At 40.4% G+C, this 15,663-nt stretch overlaps 1 protein-coding gene across 7 annotated transcripts in view; it reads right to left on the reverse strand.

Annotated features, from left to right (window-relative positions):
• The window catches only part of DOCK10 (dedicator of cytokinesis 10), a 266,256-nt gene that overhangs the window by 12,371 nt on the left and 238,222 nt on the right, over window positions 1–15,663 (reverse strand). For 6 of the 7 annotated variants that reach the window (XM_042950329.1, XM_042950326.1, XM_042950328.1 and 3 more), the window contains exons 45-50: window positions 14,176–14,391; window positions 12,420–12,477; window positions 12,001–12,099; window positions 8,829–8,935; window positions 7,252–7,374; window positions 7,001–7,114 (exon numbers count right to left, since the gene is read on the reverse strand). In XM_042950329.1, coding sequence (XP_042806263.1) covers window positions 7,001–7,114; window positions 7,252–7,374; window positions 8,829–8,935; window positions 12,001–12,099; window positions 12,420–12,477; window positions 14,176–14,391 — 717 coding nt within the window. The remainder of the gene's footprint in view (window positions 1–7,000; window positions 7,115–7,251; window positions 7,375–8,828; window positions 8,936–12,000; window positions 12,100–12,419; window positions 12,478–14,175; window positions 14,392–15,663) is intronic. The other variant, XM_042950327.1, reaches the window with a different exon arrangement.

Below are 15,663 nucleotides of genomic sequence, written 5' to 3' on the forward strand. Positions count from 1 at the left end.
ACGAAACACCAGTTTTATTAGGGCGCTCCAATTGCAAATCACAAACACAAACAAAAGCTATTTACTGAAATAATATATCCAGTCTTCGGTTGTTATCCAAGCCATGGGTCAGCACCCTATGAAATTGAAACAAAAAGTAACGTAAAGAAAACAAAATATCATGTTAGAATCGGCCAATAATGAAACACTCCCCACCAGGCCAAAGACCCTCCTGAGATAACCTTACACCTGTTTTCTCTGTTTGCAGAAATCCGTGGTTACACCTGCTTGCATGTATTTTGGGAGAAGAATGCCCTCATGTGGCAGCCTGGGGTAGAACACAGAGTCTGGAGTAATTTTTGGCCTTTTTCATAAGGCCTTCTTCACGTCTTTGGCACGAGCAGAGGAAACTCTGTATGTCATGTAAACGTACCTAGAGGTACGAGTCGATATGCACCCCACATCATGTCAGATGCAAAGCCACAAGTCTCTGGATCGTTGTCCTAACAGGAATGACATATGGTAGGTATGTTCCCAAGTGCTGCTATTTTAAAAAGAACTGTGATATGTCTTCAGACGCCCGATGCAAGCATATGCAATTTCATTATTCCATTTACTTTGCTAATAGGTCTTTTACAATCCTGCAAAGCTAAAATAGGGGATTGAAAACAGTAACCATGCCATCATGTTTATGCCATAGGAGCAAGTAGGTTTCAGCCTCTGTTAATTTTATTTGTCTGGTTTGAAACGGGGTGGGGGAAGGTAAGATTCTATCATCTGAGGATAACCAAGTGAGGCAATCTTCACATCTCCTTCTCTTTGAAGAGACACAGCATCATCTTTCCTGTGGAATGCATGTGGCCTCAGAATACTGGATTAAGTGGGGAGTTAAGAACCTAGGCTCTCACGGTTTCTTCTGACTGCAGAGTTTACCTCATGAAAATGGCTTTTGAGGGCCAGGTGAAGATCCGGAGGTCAGAAAGAATCTTAGCTGTACTTTTTCTGCTTTTCTCATTTCTGACTAAAAAAAGAAATATTCATTGTATGTAAAACACACGCAGCAAGCATTCTAATGCTGTACTTTTGGCTAACGTGAGGTGATTGATCTAAGAGTAAGGATTAAAATGCACAACCATATGGTGCTTTATGCTTGCAAAGCACTTCTGCCAGGTTAAGTCTGACCATGTGAACAGGATCCTTCGTTTCATAAATGGGCTGTAACTGAAGACGATGAACTCGTTCATCAGCAGAGTTCTTGGCAAGCAGGTAATTGCCTGTTTCCTTGTGCGTTTCCAGAACTGACTTTGGGCTCTTCAAAGGCAGAGAAGTGTCTTGTCCAACAGTACATGTTCAGTGTTCAACACAGAGCCCAGTCTTTAGGGGAATTTCACTCTACCTTTGTTGAATGAATAAGCAGATGAATGAAATAGTTCTTAGAGGGCATACATCTTCAACATGTGTATTTGCACCGGGTATAACTGGAAAAGATTCCATGGATTCTAATAAAGATGTTTTTATTGAACGATTTTTTTTTTTTAAAGAATGGTCAAGACGAAACACAGCTGAATATAGGAGTCCCTTGACCCCAAACTGCTAAAAAAAAGTGTCTTAGAGTATTGAAAGCTCAAAACGCGCTTCACCGTCATTCCTCAAGAGTTGGTAGGGGTAGTGAGGTCTGGCCCGGTTCCCACATGGCTTCCAGCCTGCCATGGTTTTTCTGTCTCTGTCTTTGTGAAGATTTGTCTGGTTCAAGGTCAGAAGTTAGTGGCTAAAATCGACAGACTGACACATCAGAGAAACAGGACTTCTGAGGCCATCAACCAGAACCCCCACAGGGCAATCGCTACTGCCGCATTTGCAACTTCCTTTTCAATAAGAAAAATGTCTCCAAGTTTCAGGAAAAGATTTTCTCACCACGCTGTGAAAACTAGCACAAAGAGACATTTTCACTGTGAATTTTTCTCCACTGACAAATTTCTGAGTCCAGGGTTAGCAGCAAGGGAGAGGTGGGAAGCAGGATTTTATTGTCATTACTCTGACCGTTGGCTCTGGTCTCAGTCATGACCTGTGACTTCCTTTCATCCCTGCTCCTTGATCTGCATGATGGAAATAGCACAGACTCAGAAGTCTAGTGGGAGACCCCAAGAACAGTGCCTGGTACACAATAGGCCCTTGGTGTGTGTTAGTGCTGATGAGGAGGACAGCAATAACAAAGAAAAACATTCCGTGTCAGCAGAGCAATCTGAGCTCTGACTAGCATGCAGGGAAAACAGCTTAACTGAGTGTGGAGTGCTTAAAAATACACATCTCCAGCTGCTCTGCATGGCAACTACAGTTTTCCTTATTATTATGAAAGGTCTATTGACGCTGATTTCAATATCTTGGTAAGTGACCGATCAGAAAGAAATTGTGATTATTTACTCATTTGGCCTGAAAATAGACACCTGTTGGGACTATTTTCTGTAAGAAGTAGAAAGAAGCTGGAGTGGAAGAATTAAAAATTTCATCTGCCGTCTTCTGGGGATCACGCAAGGGCTTCTGGAGCCAGCTCAATGGCAGTTCTGAAAATAGGGGGAACGTGTGCTTACCTTTTACCCAGAGAAACTATCAAAGCATAGCCCACTGAGCCACAGGACACTGTCTGAGGGAAGTTTTCAATTTCTAGCTCTCTGAAATAAATGATTCATCAGTAGGGACACAGGTGATGACAACCCAGGGGTCGTCTGTCTTTTGCTTCCGCCCCAAGGTTACGAGTAAACTGCCTTTCGTGGCAATGGGAAATGTGATCTCTGCATTTCCCTTGCTAGTTTGACTTGCTAAATGTCACGGTACAATGCGATACATATTCTGAGCAGTCGTTGTGAGGAAACAGTACATATTCCAGTTAAACAAGGACTCTGAATCAGCGCAGTTAACAACCATGAGTTACCAAGCGTGCAGGCGATAGATGATGATAAAAATATACTTCAGTGGAACTGGTAACTAAAATTGACTCCTTATTAGACGTTTCTGAAGATTCTTCAGAATCCACAAAGCCCCTGCATCATTACGGGGAATGTCAAATATAAGCGTCCCTGCTATTCTACTTAAGTATTTTGAAGTTCACAAGCAAAGGAATGCATTCAAAGAGGAACCTCGTGTATAAATGTGGGTCAGAAAGTATTAAAAGGCTAGATGCTAAGCTAAGCTACAAGAATGCAGACATTTTCATAGAAACGCAAACCTGTCTCTCGATATATATTTTAAATACATATGTGTTAAAGATAGATCTCTATATATTTTAAACACAAATTATAAGTATTAAAAATATATTCTATATCAATGACTTTCATATACATGGGGAGCCAGAAGGGTGTAGCACACGACCAGAAGGTGGTTTTTCAAACTACACATCCGCCTTCTCTCCTCCTCTTAATCTCTTTTCTGTCAAGTTTCTGAGACACATCTACACCCATGCAGGCAAGATGGGGAACCATGAAATCTGTATCTTTTGGCCAACGGAAGAAACAGTCCCCAGGCCTTTCATTTGTACATTCCAAGAGCATCTGGCTGATATTCTAAGTTATGCAATGGGTATTCCACTTGCTTGCTTTCACGCTAAATGTCGGGGCCTAAGTATTTCATTGATTACAGGTGGTGTTTGATCACTACTGCTGTTTCATCAGTCTGGAAATGAATACATCAGGGACACTCTGGAGGGTGCTTTATATAGGCCGCTCTGAGTAAAATTTCCACAGTCAATGACGTCAGGTGTTGCATTTGAAAATCCATGTTATGCAAGACTTGCGTTCTTAAGGCCCCCGCCATGAAAAAAAGGAGTTTCCAACTTGTTTTCTATTATCTGCCTCCTTGCAGACATGATAACTACACTAGCCAATACCATGTGATGAAAGCACTACCCACACGGGACGCTAAAATATTTACCGGAAGGCCTTAGGGAGGCAAAGAGCCTATAGCGTATTATATTCCCATAATCTTCGTAACATGATTGCAAGACATGCCAATTTGGATATTAAAAGATGAATTTTACAGGGACCTAAAGTGCCATCATGAAAAAGAAATTATTTCTGACTACGGGGATTATGCTAATCAAGTAGTTAAGAGTTTATCGTAGATCTTTAGAACTTTCATTCTGTGCACGTTCAGGGAAATGTTCAAATCGAGTTAGTAGCTCTTCATCATCAAGTGTGAAGTGATGTGCACTGTCCGCGCCTGTTCAAGACCTGTTCACACTCTCCACTTGGGGTCCTGGGACAGCTTTTTGAATTTCATCTGAACAGTGATGAACGAGGCTCTACATTGCCGTGTATCAAGACGACCTCCATTAGGTTTTGTTCAAAGCGGGCTGGGGTTTGGGCTTAGAAAGTACCACGCTTAGGCATGTACCCAGGTCTGCAGATTTTCCAAAACACGTTTAAGCTTAGGTTGGAACTTTTAATGCAAGACACTTGAGAATACTGGCAGCGTTAAAAGAGAAAAAAACCAAGTGCACAGTCAGCACACGTTATTGAGGAATCTGCAAAAAGAACAAAGTTAGGTCATTTGAAAGTAGCTCTTTCCAGACCTTCCCCACTGCCCCCCTCAGTCTATTTAGTACAAGGGTTTTCAAGTATTCTTTTAGTAGGTGAGTTAAGGACCCATGGCCCCAATTTTATAAACGAAGGTAGAAAATACTGGTAGGGACACGGGGAGGGCTTAAAGAATTACAAAAAGGTATGTACCGGTCAGACAATGTGTGGATAAGGAAAGAATTTGTCTTTCCAACTTAATCGACAATAATTATGTTGAATCATTTTTGTAGGTACAAAATGATTGAATATAGGCACATTCACTTGGTTCACAGAATGAGAAAATTCTTCTGTGTTCCAGAGCTCCAGGTGCCGACATGATATTTCTGCCTCTGCTGCCTTTCCAAAATTTCTTTTTCTTTCTTTCTCTTTCTTTCTTTCTTTCTTTCTTTCTTTCTTTCTTTCTTTCATCATTTTATTTTTTATTTTATTTTTATTTTTTTAAATATGAAATTGATGGTCAAATTGGTTTCCATACACTTCTCTTCACATCTCAAGAGACCTACTCTGCCCTACTGGGTAAAGATTTAGCCCACTGGTCATCTTTTGTGTTGGGTATCGAGACCATCACCTCTGCTCAGAGTTCCCCACCAAAGACAGCCCTATTTCTCTACGACACTCGTATGGAAAGGAGGAGGGTCCGATCAGGAGACTGGCAGGGTGCCCATCAATGACCACTGCTCCAACCTCTAAGACTCTGACCACCATGCCCTTTATAATCAGCTGTGCGTCACAGTGGTCCGAAATGAGCAGACAATCTCCAACACTAAGCCTACTCTACACGCCCTGCAAACGCGTGGTGCTCGTATTTATCTGAACGTGTGCTGGAGTGTATGCGTGTTTACGTAGGTTTTTAAACTACATCTCCCTTTGTGCGGAATGATAATACACACATAAAATAAATGATACATTTTTGTAATTCAGATAACTGGAATAAACACAATTTAGTTCGGGAAATGCCGGATGACTCCAAAATGAATGGAAGCAGGATTATCCCAGCGTCGTCCCCAATGTTGATTTGCACACAAAAAAGTTACGGTTCAGTAAAACCATATGGAGGGAAGTGTGAGGATTATTAGGGCATGCAAATGGAGAGAGAGAAGGAAAACTTACCACAGCCTGGAACCATCAAGACCAAAAGAAGAAAAGAATAAACATCTGCATTAAAATCTGGTAGGAAAGCAGCATATTTTATTTCTACCTGGTCAGTACGCCTAGATTAGATATGGGCTGGAGAAACCATCAGGTGGGCAATCTTGTTTTCACGACCGGACTCTTAATGGCAGTTTATTACTTGTTCATTGGAAAGACGGCCCGAAGGATTGTAGATGCGAATCTTGGTTAGCTGAGTGCACACCGTGTGTGCCACTTCTCTCCTGCTCATTTGGTCTGTGGCCACTCCCTAGAAACCCTGTTTTTCTCCTGAAATCCCTCCATGCCCACATTCCCTTCTCGATGGGGCGTCCTGCCATTTTCTTTTTGCTAATGTTTCCCTGAGGTCAAAAATTGTTTCTTTTCTCCATGATATTCAAGATACCCTTCCCTTATCTTTCTCCTTCTCTTCTGTGGATTCCTACGCTTTCTCCCTGCCAATGTACGTGTCACTTCAAATAGTTCTGTTTCTCTCTCATGTCCACGTTTAGTCTCTATCCGTGGGCCATTTCCACCTGCTTTGTCCATCTCCATACTCCTGATGCTGTTGTGCCTCAGGAGGAAAATCTGAGTTGGATTAACCTGTTCATGGAAAGTGGCTAAGGGGTGATATTTTTCTTTCCAGGTAGAGAGAAGCTTATCTTTCTTAATTAAGAAGTTAGCTTTAAGCTGCCGTTGGTGATTAGAGGAAAATAAATTTTTTTTTTCTCGAAAGAAATTAAAATTTGGTAGGAAAGCAGCATATTTTATTTCTACCTGGTCAGTATGCCTAGATTAGATATGGGCTGGAGAAACCATCAGGTGGGCAAAATCCATTTTTCAATGGGAAATGATCTAGAATGATCAGGCTGGATCTGACTTCTTCAGCTGCAGCCTTAAAAGATTCTGAGGAGAAAACGAAGTTATAGGCAACCCTGAGGGGAGGGAAGAAAAGGAAATGAGAGGGCAGGAGGAGTCATCGCAACTGTGAAAATGAAAAAAACGGAATGTTCGGGGTGCCTGGGTGGCTCAGCTCAGGATGCTGAAAAATAAGTGTCCTCTTTCTCTAAAAAGTTAGAAATCATTGGTTTCAACTCGATCTGTACTAAGGCCCATGGATTTCTCTATTTGTCTCCCAGTTCAGTACATTCTTGTAGACAAACATAGGACTGGTGTATCCAGAAAAATCCTCATATATACGTAGACACACCCACATCCTCTTGATCCCCTGGCACATGGAGTCAGCCGTCTCATCGAGAATGAAAGATAAAGTTTAGTCGTTTAACAGAATTTCCAGGCCACGGAACTTCTGGTAAACTTACCTGCCCGTAAAAGGCTACACGATAGTAGCGACCGAACAGCCTCTTCTCTGAGTTCACCACCTCTGCAACTTTTAGGTACGACCGATGAATGTCATAGTAGAGATCTGATAATTTCTGAAACCATAAATCAAAGGGTTTCGTGACGATGATGCTGACATAAAAAATAGGCAGTTTCCACGTTTGAAAACTGTAAGTAAATCACCAATTTAGAGCAGGATATTTTAACCAGCGTCTGGCTTTAGAAAACGTACCTTGAAGTCTCTCTGCTTCTCAAAGACAGCGATGATGGGTTTGTTGACGTCAGCGATGAGTTCATATCGCTCAGACTTCCAAAGAAACTCCGCACACAGGTAGAGCTGGTCCACCAGGATTTTCTGCAATTCCCCAAATCGAAATGAGATTCAACACGATGAACATTGTGGTTCCTCCCTGAACCTGGTTTTCAAAACTGTTACAGTGTCAATTTTCCTCATAGTGGGGTTACTCTGTTTCCTATCTTTGTTATTGGCATCTACGTCCACCCTGGACGGGATGGTGGTGTCTTGGATCTTTCTTTTTCCATCACTGACTTAGTCTTGCAAGCTTGCTAATTTGAATCTATGAAATGCCTTCAGGTCTGTCTCATTCTTTCCATTCCACGGTCACTGCCTTGGATCAAAACCCTGTTCATTTCCCCCCAACGCCCATAGTGGTCTGCTAGTAATGTATTTTGCACTCCAGTCCATCCTATGTGTTGTTCTCCAGGCAGCTTTCTAAAACGTACATCTGATCATGAGCTCTCCACTGCCCTGAGCCTTTATAGAAACTCTAGGGTCTTTGAATGGTTGTCCAAACTCCATCTTCATCCCAACCACTGTCACATAAGAAGTTATTTTCCTTTAGTTGCGTATATTTATACTTGATGGGTCTTAGACTGAAAAACGTTCACCTTTCTCAAGATTCTACACTTTTTGAAAGCCAGAATTGTGGGTTATTTAGCTCTTCTCCCCGCCGTAACTCAATACCTCACATATACTAGTGGTCTAATAAATGTTCAGCTGAATCAAATTATATACTCCCTAAAGGAAGTCAATTATTTGTTGGAATCTTTTCAACAGTGTCTTCGCAGAAAAGACTCTGAAGCATTATTTGAAATAGTTAATCTAAATATATAGTTACATTTATTGCTTATTTGCAAGGTATACTAAATTAATATAAAACCATCTATAAAATTAAATTGAACTCTGCCCCCAAACTTGCTTTCTGTATCCTTTTTTTTCAATTGATGTAACATTAAGATAGAAACAATTAGCTTATGAAATATTTTATTTACTTGATGAAGAAGCTCTATTTTCTTCATCAGAATTATTGCAATGTAATTATCAGTAGAAAGCTTCCTTTAATTAATGAAAAATAACCATGGTTTGCAAATCAGAAGGTTTTCTGCAGAAACTAGTGAGCCTTTCTGTACAAGTGTATTTACAAATACACTTTCTAATGCATTAAAAAAAAAGTTGTGACCAGCTCACAAAATTTGCAGTATCCCTTACTGTATTTACCAAAGGACTAGAGATTTTATATCTTATAGAAGAGCTGATAGGACATATTTGGGTCCATTTTAGAGAAGTAAAGTTTAGTTTTAAGTAGTCATCAAAAATTATGCTTTATCAGTGGAATCTGATATTATTCTCAGCTGAACTGTAGCCTGCCTTTCATTTTGCCTAAGTCATATTCTAGAGTAACTTTATTTGATTTCTGAATAAGATTTTCTCCTCCATATTTAGCTTAATGTAACAATTCAACGCATCTGTTTTCTCAGTTACTGTGCACTAGACTATATTGATCCAACCTCATTGTATGGTGTGTCTTCCATTCCCGAATCTTCTTTCATTGCTCCTTCTTCTTTAATATTTGGTGTAATGCTCAGAAAAGCTGGCCAGCCCATAGAGAACATGCCTTGAGAGGACCAAGCAAAATGAGACATTATTATTTGAGCCACATCCTGTTTGGGATAGAGCATGCCTTTCTTCATGGTAGCATAATAAAACTCACTCCGTCAACAAGATGGGTAGACTATGACTGTTGATAAATATTCTCTCCAAGGCAACCAATGATCCTGTTTTCTAATTTTGTATCATTTTTCAGGTGACATATTTTCTTTTAGAAGCTGGCATGGACAAAATACAGAATTTGTAGATAGACACAGTTCCAACATTCTAGTTTAGCCAACCTCTTGGAGGCTGTTTCTCCCATTTGTCAAACTGAAGACGTTAGTTATCTATCTCAAAAGATGGTTGAAGGGATGCAAACATTAATACTGAGCAAACAGCTGGTATGGTCAGTGCATTATGAAAACAATGCTCATTACTTGCTAATTTTCACTCCTTTGCATTATCTAGAAACTTCCTTAAATTTTCTTAGCACCGTGGCTACCAAGATCAAAACAAATATATCTGGCTCTACAGATAATATATAAAAACAGTTGATAATGGGCCATGTCCCCAGAGGAGGGACTGGAACTGAATTTGAGTAGTCAGGGACACAGCTTACACTGTCAGACCAGTCCTTGAACTTTGGCCCCATCACAAACTCACCATGCTCTCTCTCTAGGGCAGCCTGTATCACGGTTTTCTCACTCGAAAACAGGAGGCAGTAATAATAGTACTTTCATTACTGAGCCCAGTGCGGGGCCTTACCTGGAGCAGGTGCTTTTAGAATTTGAGCTGATACTTTTGTGACATGTTTCCATTTTTAATAATCAGCTCATTGGCTGTGTAACTAAATTATCACTCCAAAATGTGCTAAAAATTATAATTAGGATAATTACTGCAATCTAATTCTTGCATTAGAAATTCTACTTCCCTACTTTTAAAAATGAGAATATTCCTTCTGTAATTAAACATATATTAAAATATTTGACAACTGAGGAGCAGGGACATATATATCCACGACAGAGCAGAGAAAGTCGCGATACATCTCTTGCAGGATGATGATCCTTGTAATAGCTGTACTTTCTGGAGTTGCTCATATTTGCCCGTATTCTGGTTATTTGCACATTGTAGTGAAGGGATACTCTATCCCTATGACTTGGAAACATCATAATGTAAAAGTAGATTGAGGACTTCAGATATATGCCAATGGATATGAATATATGCTAGTGCATCATAAAAAATCACCTTCCTTAGAGTTTACTAAACAAATACATTCTTTTCCCAGTGGATATGTTATAGTCCAGTACTACCTCCGGGATAAAAGTCGGTATTTAAATTTTTTTCATATTAAAGTCTCACGCAAAATTTTGGGATATAAGTTTCCACAATTTGTCAAACGGACACCTAGTTTTATCAGGTGTCTTCAGTTTTGTTTTTTGTTAGAATTTGAAATAGTCTTTACGGAGCTGTATTACGATATAAAATAGATACGATATATATAGGTCTGATTCCGATATAAAATAGGCGGGGGTGAAGGGTATGTTAGACAAAATAGTGATAATTTTGATGACTTGTATATAAAAATGAAGCTGAATAGTTAGTGTGGAGCCAGGCAGGAAGATCCCTGAATTTTAGCGTGGACACAAGCCACGATGCCAGGTGTGACCTCCTCCTCGAACAAGCGACCTCACTATCTCACGGTTCACTTTGTTAACTTGGCTCATATGTTCTTTTTGCAAAATCCACTGAGATTCTTTAGAAAATATATGCATTTTTAGAAGAACAAGGGATTATGTTAATTAATTAAATAAGGGATTCATTAAATATGTATATGTAACTGAAGTCCAAGTTATCTTTCGTTTAATTATTTTGATCTTCAGATCTAAGGATTTGTTTGTGTTTTTCATACACTGAGTTTTCCACTGAATTTTGAAAGTTAAGATAGTGTTATGAGGTAGATTGCAGGTCATATCCTTTGGGTTTGAACAAGCTTTTTCAATAGAAAACAGATTAAATATATTAACTATATTGCCCCATTTTTTGCAAAGAGTAATTCTTTAGTGATTGTTACAAAATCTTTCATCAAACATTAAAGAGGAAATATTTTTAATTAAAGGAAATCAGTGCTATAAATTATTATATGTTGTAAATTGTCAGAACCAGTTAACATTAAAAAAAATTTTTTTTAATGCTTATTTGTTTTTGAGACAGAGAGAGAGAGACAGAGCATGAACGGGGGAGGGTCAGAGAGAGGGAGACACAGGATCTGAAGCAGGCTCCAGGCTCTGAGCCATCAGCCCAGAGCCCGACGCGGGGCTCGAACTCATGGATCGTGAGATCATGACCTGAGCTGAAGTCGGACGCTCAACCGACTGAGCCACCCAGGCGCCGCAACATTTTAAAAAAACAAAATGGAGGGACGCCTGGGTGGCTCAGTCGGTTAAGCACTGACTTCAGCTCAGGTCATAATCTCACGGTTCGTGAGTTCAAGCCTCGAGTCAGGCTCTGTGAGGACAGGTCAGAGCCTGGAGCCTGCATCGGATCCTGTGTCTCCCTCTCTCTCTGCCCCTCCTCTGCTTGCTGTCTCTGTCTCTGTCTCTCTCTCTCAAAAATAAAATACACATTAAAAAAATTTTGTATAAAAATGAAATGGAACATGTTGATTATATAGTCCCGCATATATATTTTTGGCATTCCTTATTTTCAACAAGTAGGTTTTTTTTTTACATTTCAAGATTAAAATGGATTTCTCTTGCAATTTTAAACAATTTTAGAATAAAATCCCAAGGGCAGACTAGTATGCAAATTGGAAGCAAATATGGCCATAACTCATAATCCTAAATATTGGATAAGATGCAGTTCTATTTGCTGAGAACTTTTTGGTTCTGAACTTCATAAATTTGGATGGATTTCTGAATGGTAGGAGCCTCAGACTCTGACAGTGTGAGTTATGAAGGTCTGGGATAGCTTTTGCTTCTAAGAATATACATTTAAGAATTTCATCGAAGTAAACTTGAAGCGGCAACTTGATTTGCTCTGCTCTGTTCCCTGGGGGTAAAGGAGCTTATGCGGGAGAGTTAGAGCACTCACTTCCTCCGCTGGGAGCTGTTAGTAATGGGTAGTTATCACAGGGATGGGTATCCTCCGGGAGCAGGGGTGGTGTGCAAATCTTTTCCATTTTCCAGTAACCTATGGTAGTGCAAGATGAGGTTAAGACATGGCTACAGGTTGGTGTTAATACAAGCTTATGAGACTATAAATCAGTAAACGATAAAACATTCTCATTTTGAACTAAGAAGCTGACCAGTTAGCCTTTTTGTAGACAGATTAAACATGATAGTGACATGAAAGCTAAAATTGGTAAGTACGGCCTAATTAAAAATATCTGTGACCATTAATGTTACTTAATGAAACGTAACTGAGATTAATACTAAAATCAAGAAGTTAATTTTAATTTAGGCTTCAGCATGTCACTTCTGGACGTTTCTCCCTGCACACGGTCGTCTTACCTTTTCTTTTCAGGTATTCCGCAATGAGGGCAGCTATATGGATGTAACACATAGCGGCCTGTAAGAAAAAAGAACGGTTTTAGAGGAAGGCACAGCACAGAGCTGACTAATCAGCACTAACCTTCCTAAATGAGTCAGTATTCCATGTAAGGATACATGGAGGAATCCTTCTAATGACGGAGTTAAAAACAAGAATCAGTCTGATTTCCAAAGCGTTCACAATCAAGAATAAAATGCCTATTCAGGAAGTTTTGTTTGTGTGCTTATCTGGGTGTTATCTTCAAGTGGGTGAATGAACTGACCTCAAGAATTTTTCTGTAGAATTACCTTCCTTCCTATTTAAGCCTAATGTAGATATTTTATTTTATTATTATTTTTTTAAAATAAATTAATTTATTTTGAGAGAGACAGAGACAGTATGAATGGGGGAGGGGCAGAGAGAGAGGGAGAGAGAGAATCCCAAGCCGACTCTGTGTTGTCAGCCCAGAGCCCAACTCGGGACATGAACTCAAGAAACCGTGAGATCATGACCTGAGCCTAAACCAAGAGTTGAATGCTTAGCCGACTGAGCCATCCAGGCTCCCCTGATGTATATATTTTAAAATCCAATTCTCTTTCCTTGTTAAAACTATACGCTACGGTATCGGGATCTAAACTGAAAATAAAATTAAGCTATCTTCTTACCTTTTCTGTTTCCAATAATGGCCCCCTTGGAATTTCTACTGCCTTTAAGATGGTCACCTCACAAGGTGGTGCGTGATTAAATAGCGTGGCCTAATGTAATGTGTGCTCCCGCCAACCAGAATATATGGTGGCATCTTAACGTTCTCTAGTATCTCCCGAAAAGCCTTGAGCATTGCTGAACAGGTACTAGAACTTGGCCTGTTGAGGGTCCAAATGACTTCAGCTTTTCCCTTGAAGTTTTATGGAGGGATTTCCCCATTTTCTGGGCAATCCAAGGAACTGGAGTTTCTCATTCTTGTCCCATCAAACTGCCTCCAACCGCAGCTTCTGATTGGCTCTCTTTCTATCCCAGGATCCTTCACACGCGTTTAGAAGAACGTCAGGTTTAACTTCGGGTTTTAAGACCATCCCGGACAATTTAGTCTCTTCCCCAAAGGGGCATATTTCTGAGAATAAGACAAAACTTTTCCATTTGGTGTCTAGAAACCACTTGGGTGCTGTGAACTGCTACATAAGAAGCCACCCAGTGTTTACACGGACATTGAAAAGTTAGCTATTGATTTATAATCTTCACACAGTGCCTTCTCCTCACAGGGCTCGTGAGAGTGTTCATACTTCCATCACCAGTTAAGACCAGCTGCAAATGAGGACAGATTACCCCAGCCTGAGATTACTCACTATGAAGGCAAGCTTCCCCATCCGAGTCCAATTACAGGGAAGAAGTTTTAAAACACAGAAGATTAACTTACATAACTCAGTTTCTCAATTTCCAGACACCGTTCCAACCATCCTTCCTAGTCTTAGGCTTTTAACATTTAGTTCTGCATTGCATATCCTAATTACGTTGCATATCCCAATTACAGCTGATACCAACAACTGTGGCTTTTACTTGGTACCATTTACATGGAGTCAGGAATTCTTGAATCCTATGTGCACATTTAATGCACATAATATATAATCGGGTCATATCTAGATGAGCGGGAAAATATGGTATCCTACTGTAAATGAAAATCCAATCGTCCCGCTAAAGGAGACAATGCCAATGGAGAAGGACTGAGCCTTTGCTAATCACCTCGGATAAGTCGCCGTTTCTTGCGTGAATCTTGGCCATGCTTTCCAGCCAGGTCCTGCGCAGCTCAGGGGTGCTTGCATAGGAGTTTGCCAGGCTGTACTGGAGATCCACCAGCATCTCGGGGTCCTTCTCATGCTCTTTCATCTGAGCTGTGGCCATCAAAACAGTCCTTATACGTTTTGTCAGATCTTTCACCTCTGCTGGGAAGTTGCTGTTCTTTGGAAAAGAGAGAGGCTGGGTCATTATCGGTTTCAAATTCCTAAGATAAGTTACTTCAAGTTATGCGATTATTTATGGCATCGTCTCACAGTTTGATGCGTTCTCTATCTTGTTCATAAGCATGTACTTTCTTTATACGCGCATCTTATGTATTGTGGTTGTGTATACGTTTGGACATAAGAACTGTAGTAGACTCCGTCTTATCTGCTTACCTAGCTTCTTCTAGTAATAGCATCCTGATTGTTCTTTGAGATGCTCTCCTCTCTGGCTCTGGGTCATGTGATTTGAAAGGTCTACTTCCTTCGCAGGCACCAGGGTGTGGCCCACGTTCCTGACCTGGCCAATCATATTCTTTGATCCCTCGAGCCAGTGATTGGTTTAGGGATGGGCATATGATAGCAAGGTTCAGTTTGGGGACTTTAACTGACACAATCGAATGAAGTGCCTCTTCCACTTACAGGATACTTCGATATCCTCAGAATTTCTGAGAAAGTATGCTCATGGGGAGATCCTGCTTGTAAATGAAGTAAACAAAGAGGAAAATTGAACTAAGAGACAGAGAGAGGTAAAAATAGAGGCAGTAGGGAGGGGATGTGAAAACATTATTTTTTAATTTTTAAAGGTTTTTTTATTCAAATCATTTTTTCCAGTTTTGTTCAGAAGTAACTGTCACACATCACTATATAAATGTAAGGCATACAGCATAGCAGTTTAATTGACATGTGTTGTGAAAGGAGTGGCACAATAGGTTCAGCTAACAGCCATCTTCTCCTATAGATGCAGTATAGAGACAAGAAAGAAAAAAGAAAAAAGGAAAACAAAATTCCCCTTAGGATGACAGCTCATAGGATTTTCTCTCTTAACTATCTCTTCTTTTTTTTTTTTCTTTTATGTTTATATATTTTTGAGAGAGAGACAGAGTGTGAGCAGGGGAGGGGCAGAGAGAGAGGGGGACACAGAATCCGAAGCAGGCTCCAGGCGCTGAGCTGTCAGCACAGAGCCCGACGCGGGGCTCGAACCCACAAACCATGAGATCGTGACCAGAGCCGAAGTCAGACGCTTAACCGACTGAGCCACCCAGGTGCCCCTCTGAACTACCTCTTCTATATAACATAGAGCGATGTTAGCTATAGTCCTCATGTTGTACCTGACATCCCCAGTACTTATCTATCTTATAATTAGAAGTTTATACCTTTTCACCACTCTCCTCCAATTTCCTCACCCCCACCCTGCCTCTGATACCCGTGAGTCTGATTTCTTTCTTCATGA

This window comes from Panthera leo, chromosome C1 (genome assembly GCF_018350215.1).
Source record: "Panthera leo isolate Ple1 chromosome C1, P.leo_Ple1_pat1.1, whole genome shotgun sequence".
NCBI lineage: Eukaryota > Metazoa > Chordata > Mammalia > Carnivora > Felidae > Panthera > Panthera leo.